General features: G+C 43.5%; 1 protein-coding gene across 1 annotated transcript in view; it reads right to left on the reverse strand.

Annotated features, from left to right (window-relative positions):
• The window catches only part of LOC141047663 (uncharacterized), a 294,273-nt gene that overhangs the window by 58,127 nt on the left and 213,816 nt on the right, over positions 1–22,330 (reverse strand). The window contains exons 38-40 of the mRNA XM_073542859.1: positions 1,302–1,463; positions 1,056–1,217; positions 579–747 (exon numbers count right to left, since the gene is read on the reverse strand). Of these exons, the coding sequence (XP_073398960.1) occupies positions 579–747; positions 1,056–1,217; positions 1,302–1,463 (493 nt within the window). The remainder of the gene's footprint in view (positions 1–578; positions 748–1,055; positions 1,218–1,301; positions 1,464–22,330) is intronic.

The raw sequence follows: 22,330 nt of genomic DNA on the forward strand, positions 1-22,330 counted from the left end.
ATTTCAAATTGAGGCTCAGGAACTTCAAATTACTTTGCATTAGTACTGCATAGTCAAGAAAGAGTAGCGGTGTATGACTTCTGGGTCATATATAAAAGTTTTATTTATTACATTAGGACTAAACTAATCAAAGTCCTTTCCTGCTGTAGGAATCATTGAAATAAAGACAACCTATAGTTAACATGTTTGATCATATGTTTAAAAATGTCATCATTTCTGACATATTTTGGAACAATTTTTTTCACCCAATATATCCTCATGTCACCTACACTTCAAAACCATCTCTAGAATTCAACCTTTTCTTACTTTTTGACTCATCAAAAACTCTTATTATTTCTCTTGTTCATTAAACTGTTTAGACATAAGGGCTGTTGTGTCAGAAATTAAATGGAAAATTAAAATAATACATCCTCGAGCAAAAATGGAAACATAAGAGGAATCACATATGTAAAAAAAACACGTTGGGATTGGCAAATCATTTGTAAAATGAGGTCCATAAAATCTAAAAGCCATGCAAATTATACAAAAGTCACAATTCAATGAATCCATTATTCATCTCACGTAGTGAAATACTCTACCTGTCACGTGTTGTCCAAATTTCATCTGAAAACATCTCTGCTCACTGGAAGCACTCACGGTCCATTTGTCATTGTCATGAAAGTTCCCCTCTAGCTGGAGTTGCTGAATGGCAGGAGATGACATGTATTTTCCATTGAAACCAATCTGAACTGCAGATGATGCTTGAAACTAAAATATTCAAGGGTTAACAAAAGTTACCAACTACATAGGGTTCTGTGTCCCTTAATTTCTCACATTTTAATATGTACCCTAAAACTGTACGGAAGGACAATCCCAGCCATACAAGAAACTAGGCTTAACTGGAAAGTCCGATAAAATTCCACCAATATCTAAACAGTTTTCATGGATGTCAAGAAGAACTTGATGGTGAGAACATGGAATTTCAAGTAGTTATAGTCTTCTTGTGAAAGCTACTATAGTAAATGGAAAATAATTCAGTGTAAGTTCTATTGTTTCCTTTAAACCAATACTCTTACCTGTAAGTTTAGTGAATAATTTTGTGTTGCTCTTTCCCCATGATCAAACAAGGCCAAAGCCAACATCGTGTCGTCGTTCTCATCTGGAGAAATGCTTAGCTGAATCTTCGATTGTAGAAGTTCTTCCTTGCCAAGAAGATGGCTTCCAGACAAAACAATTGGCTAAAAGTAAGTGCAAAAAGTTTTCTACTAGAGGAGCAGAGAATTAAAATATGTACAAATGCACTAATAAAACTGCAGACTTACATGTGGAAGATCACAGACTTCCAGCTTCAGGATGTGGTTCATGGTGTCCATGTAATTCGTGTCTATTTTGGTCAGAACACGCTGTTTGCTACAGCCAAATGCAAAGATGTTATCAAATGTGGCTTCTAGTTGTAGACTGTCAGGATCTGGTGTGTTATCTCTCTGCAGCAGTGTGAAGAAAAATCAATAGCGTATTACTTATAGAAAATGCCAATACAGTCAACAGTTCTAAAAGAATATTTACGTGCTCAAATGTATTGGTTCCTTATAAATTCAGAAAACTATCTTATGTAAATCCCTAATATTTAGCATGTTTACGGTCCAACATGCTATGCTTTCTAGTCCATATAAGCACAGGGGGTATATGGAGCAGGTTCAGGAGTGGAGCCGCACTTGGCAGATGTCGGCTGTGCTGTGCAGTCTGCATCAGCTTGTAACATCTAGTTGGAATGGCTGCTGTTTATTCATTTCAATATTACTATCCATCACTGACGGCAGGATTTAAAGGGCAGGGATGCTGATGCACATGTGTAACCATGGGGTTACAATGGGTTATCATAGCAGTTGGGAGCCTGCTGAAGGGCTTGTGATTGGGCTTTATATGAGAATATGTATCATTCTAGCCAGGGGCATAATTACCATGGTCGCAGAGGTCGGGGCTGTGTAGAGGGTGTGTCAGGGGAGTGGCAGCCTCTGGGAGCTGCAGCCGCTCATTACTGTTCAGCTTCGTGCTTTGATTGGCTGCCAGGCTGCAAATGGCCTGACGTGATGGCTGTTCTGTGTGCACAGGACCTGTAATGAGGTCACAGGAGGGGAGGAGTCAGGGGTCACATGATCAGGAGCCTCCATGTATACAGGACTGTGATGTGCTGGTTGTCATGGTGCTGGATGAGGGTAAGTTTATGTGTGGGGTCAGGAGGGATTTACAAGGTGTACGGAGCAGAGCCGTGTGTGTACGAGGTGAGCGAAGCCGCGTGTGTACGAGGTGTACAGAGAGGAGCCGCATGTGTACGGAGCGGAGCTGTGTGTTTACGAGGTGTGCGGAGCCGTGTGAGTACGAGGTGTACGGAGCAGAGCCGCGTGTGTACGATGTGTACGGAGCAGAGCTGCGCGTGTACAAGGTGTACGGAGCGGAGCCGCGCGTGTACAAGGTGTATGGAGCGGAGCCGCGCGTGTATGAGGTGTACGGAGTGGAGCCGCGAGTGTACGAGGTGTACGGAGTGGAGCCGCGCGTGTACGAGGTGTACGGAGCAGAGATGTGCGTGTATTTTGTCATGGGGGGCATTTGAAAGTTTGCACCGGGGTCCATAACTTTGTAGTTATGCCACTGATTCTAGCTCATCAGATGATGAAGCACAACAAGCAATGATAATTGTTTGAACTAGTCTAATTAGGAGCACATAAGGGGGAAGTGGTAAAACCACAGCAAACGACCATAGATCCATTAGTAGAAAAGTGAAAAATCTTTATTCAAAATTACAGTAGGTAAAAGACAATGACAATGACAGAATGGATACAGGCACGGGCATACTGCACACCATGGGAGAAAACGCACTGACCCAAGCCGCCTAACCATTACACCTTTGATGAAGGGTGATCAAAGAGAATCATGGCCAAAAGATTAAATGAATATATCATATACATATGCAGATAAAAGGTACCCAGACCTGAAACAAGAAAAAGTTAAAAGGCCACTATGCCTGTATAATCCTATTCACTGCATATCTGATCCACAAAGAGCTATGCAATCAATTGCCCAATATCGCTCAGACAATATCATGAGCAAGGGGTGACAATGGTTAATGTGCCTGAATGTAAAGTATCAAGTGAGTGGCACCGCTAAAGCAGCTGGGACCAGCGCGTTTGCCCTGACGCGCGTTTCGGATGCTTGTCCTTCGTCAGGACGTCTGATGAACGACGAGCATCTGAAACACGCGTCGAGGCAGACGCACTGGTCCCAGCTGCTTTAGCGGTGCCACTCACTAAAGGTAAATACTTTACATTCAGGCACATTACCCATTGTCACCCCTTACTCATTATATTGTCTGAGTGATATTGGGCAATTGATTGCATGGCTCTTTATTATGTGGATCGGATATGCAGTGAATAGGATTACGCATTTTGTGTAATTAGGGGCACAGTCAAAAGGACTTAAAAATCGGACTGAGATCGGACTGCAATTCACGGACTGGCCAGCTGCTTTCCAGGCCTGAGCATGACTACTTTATATATTTCTAAGCATCAGTCATGCTCGGATTCGGAGAGACACAGCCAATCTGAGCCCTGCGGGTTCGATCTCAGTCCGATTTATACAGCGGTCTGACTGCGCCCTAATAAGTGGTTGCTTCTGTTTGATGTTTGAATGTGTGCCCCCTAATGTATATATTGGAGTGCCCCCTAATGTGTATATTGGTAATTATTTTCTCCTTTCAATGATGTTACCACTGCGCAGAGTATGCTTCTATTGTATTTCTGAAGTGTTACTTTGAATATAATATCTTGTTTTGCTATATCTGACCAAGATGTAATTCTTTTTATCACCTCAATAAACTTTATTTGGTTAAAGGGAATCTGTCAGCAGGTTTTTGCTATGTAATCTGAGAGCACCAACATGTAGGAACTGGGTACCTAATTACAGGGTTTATAACACTTACTGGGTTGTGTTTTGCTGTTTCAATACATTGTGTTTTATCAGCACGAGATTATCATTACAGGACCACTTGGCACGTGCAGGGTAGACCAAACTCACTCCCAGCACTGACTAGCTCTCTCTGTCTCTATAAAATGTACACAGAAAGCTGTGGTGTGGGCAGATTATACACATCAGAGCAATTGAGCTCTGCTAGATCTGCAGCAGAGAAAACTGACTTTATCGTGCGCTGAGTCTTTGTTCCTGTCAAGGGTGTCCTGAAGCTGATCCCTTGGTCCTGTCAAGGGAGCACTGAAGCTGAGCCCTAGGTCCGGTCAGGGGTGCACCGAAGCTGAGCCCTTGGTCCTGTCAAGGGAGCACCGAAGCTGAGCCTTTGGTCCTGTCAAGGGTGCACAGAAGCTGAGCGCTTGGTCCTTTCAAGGGTGCACCGAAGGTGAGCTCTTGGTCCTTTCAAGGGTGCACCGATGCTGAACCTTTGGTCCGGTCAAGGGTGCACCGAAGCTGAGCCCTTGGTCCTGTCAAGGGTGCACCGAAGCTGAGCCTTTGGTCCGGTCAAGGGTGCACCGAAGCTGATCCCTTGGTCCTGTCAAGGGGGCACCGAAGCTGAGCCCTTGGTCCTGCCAAGGGTGCACCGAAGCTGAACCCTTGGTCCGGTCAAGGGTGCACCGAAGCTGATCCCTTGGTCTTGTCAAGGGTGCACTGAAGCTGAGCACTTGGTCCTTCCAAGGGTGCACCAGAGCTACCTCATTTTTATACTAAATAAGTAATTTTCTCAGCCACTCAAACATTAAAATGTACTACTAGTATGAATGTAATAGTGGCCAATTCTCATATATATGTTTACGGTGTTTAATTTGCGTTTTGGAAGTCACAGACTCCCTTTACAAAGCATAGACTGTTGGACCCTGAACATCATGATAATAAACATGGAGATTCAGGCTAAATATTAAATTCGGGAATTACATTATACAGCAGTTTATGTCTGGCAAAAGTGATTGCCTGCGCTTATGATATTGATGAGCTTATATATTAGGGGCCTCACACCCGGCACCCCCAGTGATCAGATGTTATCAGCTGTGGTTTACGGGTAAGTACAGAGTCAGAACAGCACAGTTCTGTAGACTGTTTAGTGACCATTGCCGAGATCTGCAGCTCAGGTCCTATTCACACTGTAGACTGTTTACATCAGCCGACACTGGAGCTGACAACAGCTGAATGGTGGAGTTGAAAGGTGTCAGACCACCACTGATCTAATATTGATGACCTTTCTTATAGATATGTGACGTCATTAGTATCTAAGTAGTGGACATCCCCTTGGAATTCTTATAGAAGATATTAGGAAAGCCATTAACAACGTGCCAGCCTCTGAAAACTTTTCACTCACCAGTTTCATTACTTGTGTTCTTTACAATCAGGATTTTAGCAGAGTATCTTTTAGAGAAGTATTTCAAGATGAGCTAATAAAAGACTATGAGGAAGATTTATGGACGCTATCTAGAAGAACTGCCTTTACTGCCCATAGCAATAACAATGAATCACAGCGCACGACCCCTAATACATTTGGCAAATTTTGGGCTGTCTGTGAACAATAACATGAAATCTGTGCCATCGGGGCTACAAATTCTGGTAAATCTGGATTTCCAATGTTGTCCTGTGCCCCTTTCTGCTAAGACTCAATCACTCTTCAGAAAAGAGTCAAGAGTGATGTAAAATTGAGGAAAAAAATCAAAGCTTTTGGCTCAAAGTAAGCAAAGTAAATAATTTTTTAATATTATTTCATCCTTTATATAGAACACTGACAAAAAAAAGCTTAATAAATGTCCTCAAATTTTGCTCAAAAATGTTTTCTCAGTGTTCTTCGTACGTGTTTTTAATTGACTGCACACAAATTCTACTGTATTCTCTGTGGCTATTCATGTCAGTTCTGATTGTTTCGCTTTTACTGACCGATGGTAATCATTAAAAATGGAGAATGTCCAATTCATGCCATACTGGGGTGTCATTAAGATAAGGGGATTTCAGGATTAATATAAGAGACATTAAAGTGGTTGTCCCTTTTCAGTAAAGTTCCTCCTGAAAGCTCTATCAGTAGTAAAAAAAACTCCAAAACTGTAGCTTTGGGACTTTACTTACTCTGCACCTGTCCAGTGTTGAGCGTCTGCCGATGCTCTGTTGTCTGTTGTTGTCTACAGAATACAGCCAATAACTAAGAGCAGGGGTTCAAGCTCTCTACCTCAATAAAATGGTTGAGCTCCGGTACTTTTTTGAAAGAGGACAACCCCTATAATTCTTGTGTATACCCACCAACCACAAGAGGCAACTTTTTGTATGATGGGACGCTATCATGGGCATAACTATGATAGGTGCAGGGGTATCAATTGCACCCAGGCCCTGGAGCTTAAGGGTCCCAAAAAGGTCCCTTTGGCCCGTATGAAAAGACTATTACTATTAAAAACGTACAATATTTGGGGCGCTGTAGGAGATTTTGCTTTGGTGCCCATGAGCTTCAAGTTACGCCACTTGATGCTATTTCTATTCTATGAGATATGCCTCTTCCAGGATGAAAGTCTCCAAATTTAAAAGGCATGTATGATCAAATGCTAATTGAAAACAGGCTGAGACTGATGGGAGGAGTGCTCAGCCAACTAAGTAGGTAGTCACCATAGTATAAAACAAAAAAGAAAAAACTCACCAACACTTGCTAACAGAATGAAGCAAATGTGAACAGGTACAAGCTACTGTGATTGTATTATATAGATTATATATTGGATCCTACATGTCCATTTAATTTGTCGTTTTAGGAGGTGGGCACACAGGAATTGGCCAAATACCTTCATTTTATATGTATCTAATATATAAAGCTCAAGTGTGTGTATGTATGTATGTATGTATGTGTGTATGTCCGGGATTGGCATCCACACTGTCGCATCTACAGCCACAAAATTTGGCACAGTCACACGTCTGGACCCCGAGAGTGTCCTAGGCTATGTTGTGAGGTGAAATGTTAACCCCGCGCGTTCCAATTCACCAAACAATTTTGCCCCTATCTACATAATGGGGAAAAAGTGTGTGTGTATCAAGCCCCGCCCCTCATTATGATGTCATAATGGTTGCCATGGCGACGCTGATGTCATCATAGGTTGCAAGCCCCACTGCTCACTATGATGTCATAATGGTTGACTATGGGATGGAGGATGTGTGATGGGAATATGGACGCTGGACTATGGGATGGAGGATATGTATGACGGGTATATGGGCACGGGACTATGGGATGGCGAATATGTATGATGTGTATAAGGGCATGGGACTATGGGATGGAGGATGTGTGATGGGTATATGGGCATGGGACTATGGGATGGAGGATGTGTGATGGGTATATGGGCACGGGCCTATGGGATGGAGGATATGATTGATGGGTATATGGGCACTGGACTATGGGATGGAGGATATGATTGATGGGTATATGGGCACTGGACTATGGGATGGAGGATATGTATGATGGGTATATGGGCACGGGACTATGGGATGGAGGATGTGTGATGGGTATATGGGCACTGGACTATGGGATGGAGGATATGTATGAGGGGTATATGGGCACAGAACTATGGGATGGAGGATATGTATGATGGATATATGGGCACGGGACTATGGGATGGAGGATGTGTGATGGGTATATGGGCACTGGACTATGGGATGGAGGATATGTATGACGGGTATATGGGCACGGAACTATGGGATGGCGGATATGTATGATGGGTATATGGGCATGGGACTATGGGATGGAGGATGTGTGATGGGTATATGGGCATGGGACTATGGGATGGAGGATGTGTGATGGGTATAGGGGCACTCGACTATGGGATGGAGGATATGTATGATGGGTATATGGGCACGGGCCTATGGGATCGTGGATATGTATGATGGGTATATGGGCACGGGACTATGGGATGGAGGATGTGTGATGGGTATATGGGCATGGGACTATGGGATGGAGGATAATTATAATTTGCTATAACTAACCACAGTTAGTTACTATGCCCGGGCAGCGCCGGGCTCTTCAGCTAGTATTCTATATAGCAGTAATGCAGTCCGAAATCCACATATTCATTGCTTGCATACACCTTAGCGCATACAGAGTGCTGCTGTATTCTTTATTCTGTATATATTTACACTTTTAGCAGCTTGCACCTGTTCACACTTGCTTTATTGTGTTTAAAGGTGCTGCTCAGTTTTTCATTTCTTTGTGCAACCTCCTGAATTCTTTCACAACAATCAAAATAATGCAAGTCTGCCCAGTACACAACACCCCATCTCTAACACTGCTCTGCAGATATTGACTGGATAACTAATTTACTAATGAACATTTTGTAATCTGATGGCAATGTAACTCGAAGGATCCCTGTATAGATGGCTGCCCTGAAAAAAATGAACATATTATCATGTTTTATACTTGATTGTTGAAAAACACAAAAATATTTGGAACAACACTTTGTAACAATACCTAGAAAACTTGGTTGAGTCAGACCTAGAAGACCCAATATCTGTGGGAAGAGGTTGAAACATAAACCAAAGTGTTAGTCTATGAAAATACTATTTTCAATAACTGAATAGAGGAGTGCAAATGGATGTCAAACTGTCCTCAGGGTTTGGCTGACTTCATTGAGGTTGCACCGTGACGACGCTTTCTGGCACAAAAGGCCTCTTTGTTAAAAGTAAAACACCACTTCCTATGAAACACCGCACCTCTTCTGCAGAACTTTATCTTCCCCACATTCAATTATATAGAACTTGAGCTAAGGTACTTAACATGGAAACATTATCCATCACTCACAGTTTTATGTGGAAGCACCAAAAGCAATAATGTGGCACTATAAGATAACACAACCACAAAGTACATACAGAATGTAAACCTTTCCTCAATACATTTAATCAGAAAAATAACCCAAAACAAAATATATATTAATACAAATACATATACACACACACAAACACCATATAGTACTGTATGCTTTATATATACATATAAACACACACAAACACTCATACACACACTGTACAGTGCTGTATATATACACATATCACATATATGTATGCTGCACATACAGACATGTAGATGTATTCTTATGTGTATATATGTGTGTGTATGTATACAGTACATATATATATATATGTATTTCTATATATACACAATGCAGTACTGTATATACGCTGAATACCTGTATACTGTATAAAAATACATATACATACATACAATACCGTTCAAAAGTTTAGGGTCGACCAGACAATTTTGTGTTTTCCATGAAAACTCATACTTTTATTAATCAAATGAATTGCCAAATGAATTTAAAATCTAGTCCAGACATTGACAAGGTTCAAAAATAAGATTTTTATTTGAAACTAGCTGAAGAGCCCGGCGCTGCCCGGGCATAGTAACTACGGTTAGTTATAGCAAATTATAATGATTATATCTATATATATAAAGCTCAGTGTAGAGCCCCGCCCACTCCACATAGTCACATTCACTATAATATCCCACATCATCCCATCAGCCAGAGCTACCGGACTACTACCCTTAATATCCCACATCGCCCCATCAGCCAGTGCCACCGGACTACTACCCCTAATGTCCCACATCATCCCGTCAAAGTCACCAGACTACTATCCCTAATCATGGAATCATAGAATCGTAGAGTTGGAAGGGACCTCCTGGGCCATCTGGTCCAACCCCCTGCTCAAAGCAGGATTCGCTAAATCATCCCAGACAGATATCTACCAGCCTCTGTTTGAAGATTTCTATTGAAGGAGAACTCACCACCTCTCGTGGCAGCCTGTTCCACTCATTGATCACTCTGTCAAAAAGCTTTTTCTAATATCCAATCTGTGTCTCCTCCCATTCAGTTTCATCCCACATCATCCCATCAGTCAGAGCCACTGGACAATTACCACTAATATCCCACATCATCCCGTCACAGCCGCCGAACTACTACCCATAATATCCTGCATCATCCATCAGCCAAAGCCACCAGACAACTGCCACTAATATCCCACATCATCCTGTCACAGCCGCCGGACTACTACCCATAATATCCCACATCATCACGTCAGCCAGAGCCACCGGACTACTCCCCCTAATATCCCACATCATTCCGTCAGCAAGAGCCTCCAGACTACTCCCCCTAATATCCTACATCATCCCATCAGCCAGAGCCACCGGACTACTACCCCTAATATCCCACATCAACCCATCAGTCTGGGATCATAACCAGAGCGCTGAGTGGGACGGTCCTACCTTCCATACCGGGATCCCTTTAAGAGAGGCCTGGGGTCAGTACCAAAGCGCAGAGTGGATTTGCCCTCACTTTCATACCGGGGATCCCTTTAAGAGAGGCCTGGGGTCAGTACCAAAGTGCAGAGTGGATTTGTCCTCACTTCCATACCGGGGATCCCTTTAAGAGGGGCTTTGGGTCAGAACCAGAGAGCTGAGTGGATTTGTACCAATTTCCATACAGGGGATCCCTTTAAGAGAGCCTGGGATCAGATCCAGAGCGCTGAGTGGATTTGCCCTTACTTGCATACCAATGATCCCTTTAATAGAACTCTTGGGTCAGAATCACAGCGCTGAGGGATTAGCCCTATCTTCCATACAGGAGATCCCTTTAAGAGAGCCTGGGTTCAGTACCAGAGCATTTGAAGGCAATTGCCCTGACTTCCATACCGGGGATCCCTTTAAGAGAGGCCTGGGGTCAGAACCAAATCGCAGAGCGGATTTACTCTAACTTCCATACCAATGATCCCTTTAAAAGACCCTGGGGTCTTCTCTCTCCCTTTTTCCAGAGTTCTGTTCCTTTAAATTTCATACACTGGCTGCTGCGACAGATCCGTCTGCTGAGGTGTTGTCAAGTGGGAAAACTTGCTCATAGCAACAAATCACAGCTCAGCTTCTTTTAACCAGCTCTGGAGAAATGAGAGATGCTTAGTGATTGGTTGCAAGGAAAACTGTTTCTCATAGCAACCAATCACAGCTCAGCTTCTTTTGAACAGCTCTGGTGAAATGAAAGATGCTTCATGATTGGTTGGTGATACACACATATATACATTCAGTTTTATATATATAGATAATAATTTTCTCCTTCAAACTTTGTGTCACGGGGTCCTTCTCTGGTATCACACAATCAACAGAGCAAGCGAAAAGTGAACAATTCCAAGACCTTTATTCAGGCAAAAATACGAAAAGGTCCATATTCAGTCCACCCCACAAAGGATAAGATAGTCCAGAATGAGAATGCAGTCCAGTAACAGGATAAAATGTCCAGGGAAATGAGAATCCAACTCTAGCACCAGAGGATAAAATGGGTCCTTCTCTCTGAAATGCAGCCTTTTCACCATCTTGTCTCTACCGGAACTGACTTGTCCAGCTGCCGTTCTTCCCCCCACCCCCTTCCTTGTCCAGGGGTAGTCAAACAAGTTGCCTCCCAGTAGAGAACAAAGGGCCTTAGGGATTAATGCACTACAGGGGGTCATCAAGAGACAGATACAGTGAGGCTGTAGGCTTACAATGTAATAAGAAAAACACTATGAATATAACTGGAATTGTTAAAAATAGGAATATAAAAAAAATGACATCCACATAACATATCACACCATCACAACCTCTCCCCCCCATAATAATTGAGCACGCCATGAGGTCTACACAGACCTCTGGCCTTCTCACTTTAGTCCACATTGCTCAGTTAGTTATAATTCCTTGTACAGTGGCAGGGGTAGGTCGGCCTGGGGAGCCTATGGTTCTTCTTGTCGAGACAGTCCATCGGCGTTCTGGTGTTGGCTTCCTCGCTTGTATTGGATGGAGAAGCTGTAGGGTTGTAAGGACAAGCTCCACCGCAGCAATCTTCCATTGTCCCCTGATACGCGATTCTGCCATGTGAGGGGGTTGTGGTCTGTAACAATTGTAAAGTCTCTGCCATACAAGTAGGGCTGCAATTTTTTTAGCGCCCATATGATGGCAAGGCACTCCTTTTCAATAGTGGCATAGGCAACTTCCCAATCCAGTAGTTTCCGACTGGCAAAAGGAACAGGATGTTCTTCTCCGGCGGCGTTCACTTTGCTAAGTACTGCCCCAATCCCAAAGGTGGATGCATCTGTCTGCACGAGGAACCTGCGTTTATAATCCGGGGCAGCCAAGACAGGAACAGTGACGAGGGCAGTCTTTAACGCTGAAAAGACATCCTCGCATGCCGTCGTCCACGTCACATTCCTAGGCATGTTCTTGCGGGTCAGGTCAGTTAGGGGCTTGGCCAAGGTGTTGAAATTAGAAACAAATTTGCGATAGTAACCAGCAGTTCCTAAAAACGTAAGTACCTGCTTTTTAGTCTGGGGTCTACACCAGTTGCTAATGGCTTCCACCTTGGCAGGCTCAGGTCTTAGTGTCCTACCCCCTACTCTATGCCCGAGGTACTGCACCTCAGCCATCCCTATTTGGCACTTATCAGGGCGAATGGTCAGTCCTGCAGTAAGGATACAGTCCAGGACTATGCCCAAGTGTTTAAGATGTTCCTCCCAGGTTGTGCTAAAAATGGCGATGTCGTCTAGTAAGCACAGGCAAAGTCCTGACATTGTTGTAACAGTCGATCCACCTGTCTCTGGAAAGTAGCGGGGGCAGTTTTCATCCCAAAGGGCATTCCCAGGAACTCATAAAGCCCAAATGGAGTAATGAAGGCTGAGCGCTCCCGAGCATCCTCCGTTAGGGGTATCTGCCAGTACCCCTTGCTCAAGTCTAACGTGGTCACAAATTGGGCACTGTAACTCCCCAATGTCGTTCCCAAGGAGGATATCTGCAGGAAGTACTCCCATAACTCCAATCCAACACAGTTTTTCTCCACAACCATAATCCAAACGCACAGAAGCTCGCTGTATATATTTGCGGGCACCGCCCGCCAGGACAATGGGAATTCCTGGACCCTGGTAAATTGCCTCGGGTTGAACCACACGGGGGTCAGCGATAGTCAAGAATGCCCCCGTGTCTCTAAATCCTGACACTTTGTATCCATCAATAAAGACATTCTGCAGGTGGCGTTGCCGTTGCTCTGAGTAGCTAAAGGACAGAGGCCGGAGTCCGTACACTCCAGGAGGGGTATCTATGGTGCCGTGGTCGCTGGTCCACTCTGGTGGGGGTGGTGGTAGCTCTTCCTCAGGTGTGGTGGAATGTACAAGATGCACTGGATGAGGTGGGGCTGCGTGGGGCTCCCTCCGAATCCTGGAGGGACAGCCAGACTGCAAATGTCCAGGTTGCCCACACCCATAACACCTCCTCTCTGTGATACCCCCAGGTCGTAGTCGGAACTGTTGGGGCCTAGGATTGTGAGGCGTGATTGTCATCGGCTTGCGACTAGGTGGAAGGGCAGATATAATTGGAGGGGGACGGGGCGCGGGAGCAGGCCGTGGTTCATTGTCCAGAAGCCTCCTCCATTGCGGCCGGATAGTAAGGGCTTCATCGGCCAGGGCTGCAGCTCTATCCACGGTACACGGCGTGCGCTCCCGGACCCATTCCCGTACCTCTGCAGGGCACTTGGCAAGAAATTGTTCTATAAGGAACGCCTGTATAACATCTTCTACAGTAAAGGTGTTTTCTGCTTCCAGCCATCTCCGACATGCCTCGGACATCTTATGTGCATACATCCTAAACGATCCCCCCGTGGTGCATGGGAGGTCTCGGAACTTGGCCCTATATGAGTCTGGGGTGATAGCATGGTAATCCAGGATAGTCCGCTTTACAATGTTATAATCCCGATTCCGCAGTGCATCAATGGTTCGGTAAGCCTCCGCCAAGCTTCCGTTCAGGAGCCCCACTAACAAACGCATCCAGCTAGAGTGGGGCACCTCCATCACAGCACACTGCTGCTCAAAGTCTTTGAAGAGCCCCTCCACATCTCCAGAAGCCTCATCAAATGGCTTAAACTCTGTCTGGGTGATCCGTACAGGCTCCCGGATTTTTGGGGTTACACTCCACATAGCGTTACTCCCTTTTTCAAGCTCCATTGCTTCCTGTCTCCGCTGTGCCCGGCGGGCAGCCTCCTCCTTGTACTCCTGAGAGACGCCGGGGCCCAGAACCGCCATCTCTTCTTCATACCACACCAACCACTGGCTTTTCTGGATGGGGATCCCTGTCTCCAGTGCTCGTCCTTCAGACATCTGGGAGGAGGTGGCCGGGCTAGCGCCCACCAGTAGATCGATTAAGGCCTCTTTAGTCAGTCCCTGGTAGTTCAGGCCCAGGTCTCTGGCTCTCTCCTCTAAACTGCATACAGTCCAATTTCTGTACTCACTCTGTGGGTGGTTCTCCATTGGGTGATGCTCTGTTGATCCCACTGCTGCCACCAGTTGTCACGGGGTCCTTCTCTGGTATCACACAATCAACAGAGCAAGGGAAGAGTGAACAATTCCAAGACCTTTATTCAGGCAAAAAGACGAAAAGGTCCATATTCAGTCCACCCCACAAAGGATAAGATAGTCCAGAATGAGAATGCAGTCCAGTAACAGGATAAAATGTCCAGGGAAACGAGAATTCAACTCTAGCACCAGAGGATAAAATGGGTCCTTCTCTCTGAAATGCAGCCTTTTCACCATCTTGTCTCTACCGGAACTGACTTGTCCAGCTGCCATTCTTCCCCCCTCCCCCTTCCTTGTCCAGGGGTAGTCAAACAAGTTGCCTTCCAGAAGAGAACAAAGGGCCTTAGGGATTAATGCACTACAGGGGGTCATCAAGAGACAGATATAGTGAGGCTGTAGGCTTACAATGTAATAAGAAAAACAATATGAAAATAACTGGAATTGTTAAAAATAGGAATATACAAAAAATGACATCCACATAACATATCACACCATCACACTTTGCTTTCGTCAAACAATGCTCCCTTTGCAGCAATTACAGCATTGCAGACCTTTGGCATTCTAGTAGTTAATTTGCTGAGGTAATCTGGAGAAATTTCAGCCCATGTTTCCAGAAGCCCCTCCCACAAATTGGTTTGGCTTTATGGGCACTTTTTGCGTACCATATGGTCAAGCTGTTCCCACAACAGCTCAATGGGGTTGAGATCTGGTGACTGCGCTGGCCACTCCATTACAGGTATAACAGATAGAATACCAGTTGCCTGCTTCTTCCCTAAATAGTTCTTGCATAATTTGGATGTCTGCTTTGCCCATATTTATCTTTTCCTTTTATTAGCCAGTCTCAGATTTGGCTTTTTCCTTGCCACTCTGCCTGAAGGCCAGCACCCCAGGGTCGCCTCTTCACTTTGGTCATTGACACTGACCTTTTGTGTGTACTATTTAATGAAGCTGCCAGTTGAGGACCTGTGAGGCGTCGCGTTCTCAAACTACAGACTCTAATGTACTTGTCCTGTTGCTCAGCTGTGCAGCGGGGCCTCCCACTTCTCTTTCTCCTCTGGTTAGAGCCTGTTTGTATTCTTCTCTGAAGGGAGTAGTACACACTGTTGTAGGAAATCTTCAGTTTCTTGGCAATTTCTTGCATGGAATAGCCTTCATTTCTAAGAACAAGAATAGACTGTCGAGTTTCACATGAAAGTTCTTTTTTTCTGGCCATTTTGAGAGTTTAATGGAACCAACAAATGTTTTGCTCCAGATTCTCAACTAGCTCAAAGGAAGGTCAGGTTTATAGCTTCTCTAATCAGCCAAACTGTTTTAAGCTGTGCTAGCATACTTGCACAATGGTTTTCAAGGGTATTCTAACCATCCATTAGCCTTCTTGCGCAGTTAGCAAACACAAAGTACCATAAGAACACTGGAGTGATGGTTGTTGGAAATGGGCCTTTATACACCTATGAAGATATTGCATTACAAACCAGACGTTTGCAGCTAGAATAGTCATTTACCAAATTAATAATGTATAGAGTGTATTTCTGAATCATTTAATGTTAGCTTCATGCAAAAAACTGTGATTTTCTTTCAAAAATAAGAAAATTTCTAAGTGACCCTAAACTTTTGAACGGAAGTGTACATATGCAATGGCATGTAAAAGTTTGGTCATCCCTGGTAAAATTTGCTTTTACTGAGAACAGTTAAACAATTTGAAGATGATATGTTCTCTAAAAGGACTAAAGTTAAAGATGACACATTTCCTTTGTATTTTAGAAAAAATAAATATATTGTCATTTTTTACATTTAAATAAATACAAAAAGGAAAATGGGCAGATACAAAGGTTTGGGCATCCTTGGAGATTTATGTGCTCAGATACTTTTGACCAATGTTTCAGACCTTAATTAACCTGTTAGGGTTATGGCTTGTTCACTATCATTAGGAAAGGGTAGGTGAAGCAAATTTTCCAGCTTTATAAAAACCCAGCCAAAAAACAGCAACGATGGGTTCTTCTACGCGTCTGGGTGGAGGCCTGCAGGGTGGAGGCCCACAAAGCAGGAGAAGGCTATGAGAAGATAGCAAAGCATTTTCAAGTTGCCCTTTCATCAGTTTGAAATGTAATTGAGAAATTGCAGTTAACAGGAATGTACTGGTCTTGTTGCTCAGTTGCGCAGCGGGGCCTCCCACTTCTCTTTCTCCTCTGGTTAGAGCCTGTTTGTGCTCTCCTCTAAAGGGAGTAGTACACACTGTTGTAGGAAATCTTCAGTTTCTTGGCAATTTCTTGCATGGAATAGCCTTCATTTCTAAGAACAAGAATAGACTGTCGAGTTTCCCATGAAAGTTCTTTTTTTCTGGCCATTTTGAGAGTTTAATGGAACCAACAAATGTAATGCTCCAGATTCTCAACTAGCTCAAAGGAAGGTCAGGTTTATAGCTTCTCTAATCAGCCAAACTGTTTTCAGCTGTGCTAACATATTTGCACAAGGTTTTTCAAGGGTATTCTAACCATCCATTAACCTTTTTACATAGTTAGCAAACACAAAGTACCATAAAAACACTGGAGTGATGGTTGTTGAAAATGGGCCTATATACACCTATGAAGATATTGCATTACAAACCAGACGTTTGCAGCTAGAATTAACAATATATAGGGTGTACTTCTGAATCATTTAATGCTAGCTTCTGTGAGGCAGTGACTGGTGTCATATGTGAGGGTCGCTATGTGTCCCCCAGGATGCGCTCAGAAGTGTATTAGATCCGTTGGAGTGCCTTGTGGTCACAGCAGCATGCCTGTGACTCACAAGGCAGAATAAATATAAGTTTGAACCTGGTCAGGTTATTTTGACCAAGGATGCCCAAACCTTTGTATCTGCCCATTTTCCTTTTTGTATTTTTTTAAATGTAAAAAATGACAATATATTTATTTTTTCTAAAATACAAAGGAAATGTGTCATCTTTAACTTTAGTCCTTTTAGAGAACATATCATCTTCAAATTGTTTAACTGTTCTCAGTAAAAGCAAATTTTACCAGGGATGACCAAACTTTTACATGCCATTGCATATGTACACTTCCATTCAAAAGTTTAGGGTCACTTAGAAATTTTCTTATTTTTGAAAGAAAATCACAGTTTTTTGCATGAAGCTAACATTAAATGATTCAGAAATACACTCTATACATTATTAATTTGGTAAATGACTATTCTAGCAGCAAACGTCTGGTTTGTAATGCAATAACTTCATAGGTGTATAAAGGCCCATTTCCAACAACCATCACTCCAGTGTTCTTATGGTACTTTGTGTTTGCTATCTGCGTAAGAAGGCTAATGGATGGTTAGAATACCCTTGAAAACCATTGTGCAAGTATGCTAGCACAGCTTAAAACAGTTTGGCTGATTAGAGAAGCTATAAACCTGACCTTCCTTTGAGCTAGTTGAGAATCTGGAGCATTACATTTTTTGGTTCCATTAAACTCTCAAAATGGCCAGAAAAAAAGAACTTTCATGTGAAACTCGACAGTCTATACTTGTTCTTAGAAATGAAGGCTATTCCATGCAAGAAATTGCCAAGAAACTGAAGATTTCCTACAACGGTGTGCACTACTCCCTTTAGAGGAGAGCACAAACAGGCTCTAACCAGAGGAGAAAGAGAAGTGGGAGGCCCCGCTGCGCAACTGAGCAACAAGACCAGTACATTAGAGTCTGTAGTTTGAGAAATCGACTCCTCACAGGTCCTCAACTGGCAGTTTCATTAAATAGTACAGGCAAAACGCCAGTATCAACATCTACAGTCAAGAGGTGACTCCGGGATGCTGGCCTTCAGGGCAGAGTGGCAAAGAAAAAGCCAAATCTGAGACTGGCTAATAAAAGGAAAAGATTAATATGGGCAAAAGAACACAGATATTGGACAGAAGAAGATTGGTAAAAAGTGTTATGGACAGACGAATCCAAGTTTGCAGTATTTGGATGACACAGAAGAACATTTGTGAGACGCAGAACAACTGAAAAGATGCTGGAAGAGTGTCTGATGTCATCTGTCAAGCATAGTGGAGGTAATGTGATGGTCTGGGGTTGCTTTGGTGTTGGTAAAGTGGGAGATTTGTACAAGGTAAAGGGGATTTTGAATAAGTAAGGCTATCACTCCATTTTGCAACACCGTGCCATACCCTGCGGACAGCGCTTGATTGGAGCTAATTTCATCCTACAACAGGACAATGACCCAAAGCACACCTCCAAATTATACAAGAACTATTTAGGGAAGAAGCAGGAAGCTGGTATTCTATCTGTAATGAGGTGGCCAGCACAGTCACCAGATCTCAACCCCATTGAGCTGTTGTGGGAGCAGCTTGACCGTATGGTACGCAAAAAGTGCCCATCAAGCCAAACCAACTTGTGGGAGGGGTTTCTGGAATTATGGGGGAAATTTCTCCAGATTACCTCAGCAAATTAACTGCTAGAATGCCAAAGGTCTGCAATGCTGTAATTGCTGCAAAGGGAGCATTCTTTGACGAAAGCAAAGTTTGAAGGAGAAAATTATTATTTCAAATAAAAATCTTTTTTTCGAACCTTGTCAATGTCTGGACTAGATTTTAAATTCATTTGGCAACTCATTTGATTAATAAAAGTATAAGTTTTCATGAAAAACACAATTTTCTGGGTGACCCCAAACTTTTAAACGGTAGTGTACATACCACCATAATGCAACAATAAGCATGTTAAGCTGTATGGATGAGTCATTGTATCCATAAAAATTTTTTTGAAGTAAAATATTTTGAAAATGTAGTTGATGTACTTATAAAGTCATAAAGGCTTTGCAGAAAGTGCAAAACCAGACAGAAATTATGAGGGTCATTCATAGAATCCTGAAAGGCAACAACTGGCAGGCCTCATTAAAATATTGAATATTACAAACACTTTATGTGCTGCTGTCATCTGGTGGTGTGGAAAAGTGTGGGCTAATCCAGGATTTAGACATTTTTATGAGAGTGAGCTTGTCTGCTCTCTCTGTTGACAGGCAAAATCACCTATCTGTTATGACCCCCCCCCGGCAGCACTAAATTCCTGCTCAGACAAGATGCTAGCGGCAGGGTAGCACAACACCTGCAAGGCATAGAGGAACAGCTCATGCCAGGTGTCCAGCTTTGAGACCCATTAGTTGAAAGTCTCAAAGGAATTAGGGAGTACACTGGTTTGGTCAGCCAGGTATTGCTTGACCATTTTTAAAAGTTTTTCCCTACTTGTCAAAAATACCCGGTCATCAGGCCCTGGGTGCTGGGCTGGTGTCATGAAATGGCCCACACCTTTGACAGTGCACCCCTGCCTCTGCTGTGTGTCTCCCCAGCCTCCCCTACTTTCCTGAGCAAATAAGCTTGCCCCTGCCGCTAGCGTTATCTGATGGGAAATTTTGCAACGTATTTTCCACAATGGACTTCTGGTATAGCACCATTTTAGAAGACCTTTCCACCTCAGGAAGAAGAGATATAAAGTTTTCCTTTCAGTGTGGGTCTAGCAGGGTGAACAACCAGCACTCTTTTTTGGCCAAGATGAATGTAACATGAGGGTCACAGGAAAGGCAGCAGTACATAAAGTCGGCCATATGTGCCAAGCTCCATACAGCCAACATTTCCCTGTCTCCATCATGATGACAATTCATAGGAGAGACCGGAGAAAGGTTGTATGGCTACTAGCCTCTGTTTCGCTAGCCACCAGCTCCTGTTCCTCCTCCTCCCCATTGATACCCAATCCACGCTGAGCAGATAAGATGAGGCTGGGATGGCTACAATCTCTATGTGTTATGTCTTCGTCCATCCCCACCTGGCCCGCATGCAAAGCTTCATGTTTAATTGTAAACAGCAACTGTTTAAGTACGCACAAAAGTGGGGTAGTCTACTTCTGTGCTGCCGATCTCTCCCCCTCAGTGCCACTGGCCATGCTCTGCATGCTAGCTTCCCAGGTTAAGTCAGTGACTTCGTCTTCCACCACCTCGTTTTTCACCACTTCACATTGGTCCTCTTGACTTTGTGACTTAACAACAAGACTCAGCTGCAACTGTGTCTCATCATCATAATCCTTATCCCAAATTTGCCGTTCTCCACCGTCATGTTCTTGTAGCCATGATTAAAATAAGGTTTGTGCATCACTAAACAGCATGTCCTCCTTTCCCACTTGGAGAATGAAGGTTGAGAGTCCACAATCAAGAAATTATATTATAAAGAGCTTCTCGTAGTGTCCTAGTGTGGGGCCACTACTCTCCTGGGACTCAACAAGGTGGGAGGAAGGTGGATGAGGGTGAAGATTAAGTGATCCAGACTTTACACTAGTGAGACTGGACCATGTGGAAGACTGGGTGGTGCTGCCAATTCTGATGTAAACATTATCTGCTATCCAACAGACCACCTGTTCGCACTGCTATGGCTTCAGAAGTGGTGTACCTTGCCTCCCTGCAAAGTGGGACAGGAACCTGTGTTGTGGATGGGCATGTTTCTTGTGGTCCAGCAACAGATGTAGTCGCACCTGCCCTACATCCTCAGCATATGCATGCATCATCATCAGTACTTCCACTTCCCCATCCCTTAACACACATCTTAAGCATTGTGCAATTGCTAGGTCTCTTGAAAATAAAATTGGTCACCTGCAGCAATCAAAGCGGTTTTTGAGAGTTTGCTCCAGCATAAAATAATTGAAAGAAAGCAAAAGTTTATGGATAACAATCAAATTCATTCCAGAAAAATGTTTAGATACTTTTTCTTAGTTGTAGAGATCATGGAGATTCACAGACCACATACGGCTACTTTCACACTAGCGTCGTGCGACGGCTGTCGCCCTGCGTCGGGGCAACGTACCGTCGCTCGTTGTGAAAGTTGTGCAAAACGGGGGCAGCGGAGGCAGTTTTACAACGCATCCGCTGCCCCATTGTAATGTCCGGGGAGGAGGGGGCGGAGCTTCGGCCACGCATGCGCGATCGAAAATGGCAGAGACAAAGCACAAAAAAGTTACATGTATCGTTTTTGTGTTCGTCACGGCCGCCAAAACACGACGCATCCGTCGCACGACGGATGCGACGTGTAGCAATGTGTTGCAATGCGTCGCTAATGTAAGTCTATGGAGAAAAAACGCATCCTGCGGGCAACTTTGCAGGATGCGTTTTTTCTTCAAAATGACGCATTGCGACATGCGACGCACGACGCTAGTGTGAAAGTAGCCTACCACTGCATGACTGAAATGGAAACCTGCATAAAATTTTAAAAGCTTTTTATCAGTTTTAGATATCACAGAAATGTTCACAGACCACATAACATTGTATGGCTGAGAAATGGAAGCCTACAAAACTTTTTAAAAGCTTTTGATCAGTTTTAGAGATCACAGAAATGTTCACAGAACACATAACCTTATATGGCTGACAAATGAAAGACTACAATTTTTTTAAAGCTTTTTATCAGTTTTAGAGGTCACAGAAAATTTTTCCAGACCACACAGAACTGTATGGCTGAGAAATGGAAGCTTACAAAATTTTTAAAAGCTTTTTTTATCAGATCACAGAAATGTTCACAGACCACGTAGTACTGAATGGCTGAGCAAAGGAATCATACACAATTTTTAAAAGCTTTCTATTAGTTTTAGAGATCACAGAAATGTTCACAGACCACGTAACACTGTATAGTTGAGAAATGGAAGCCTACAACATTTTTAAAAGGCTTTTATCAGTTTTAGAGTTCACAGAAATGTTCACAGACCATGTAACACTGTATGGCTGAGAAAGGGAAGCCTACAACATTTTTAAATGCTTTTTATCAATTTTTGAGATTATAGAAATGTTCACAGGCCATGTAGCACATTATGCCTGAGAAATGGAAGCCTACAAAATTTGGAAAAGCTTTTTCTCAGTTTTAGAGATCACAGAAATGTTCACAGACCCCATAACACTGCATGGCTGAGAAGTGGAAGCCTACAAAAATTTTAAAGGCTTTGGTTCAGTTTTAGAGAAATGTTCCCAGACCCCGTAACACTGTACAGT

Source organism: Dendrobates tinctorius, unplaced genomic scaffold, assembly GCF_039654945.1.
Source record: "Dendrobates tinctorius isolate UK_male_01 unplaced genomic scaffold, ASM3965494v1 ptg000129l, whole genome shotgun sequence".
Lineage (NCBI taxonomy): Eukaryota > Metazoa > Chordata > Amphibia > Anura > Dendrobatidae > Dendrobates > Dendrobates tinctorius.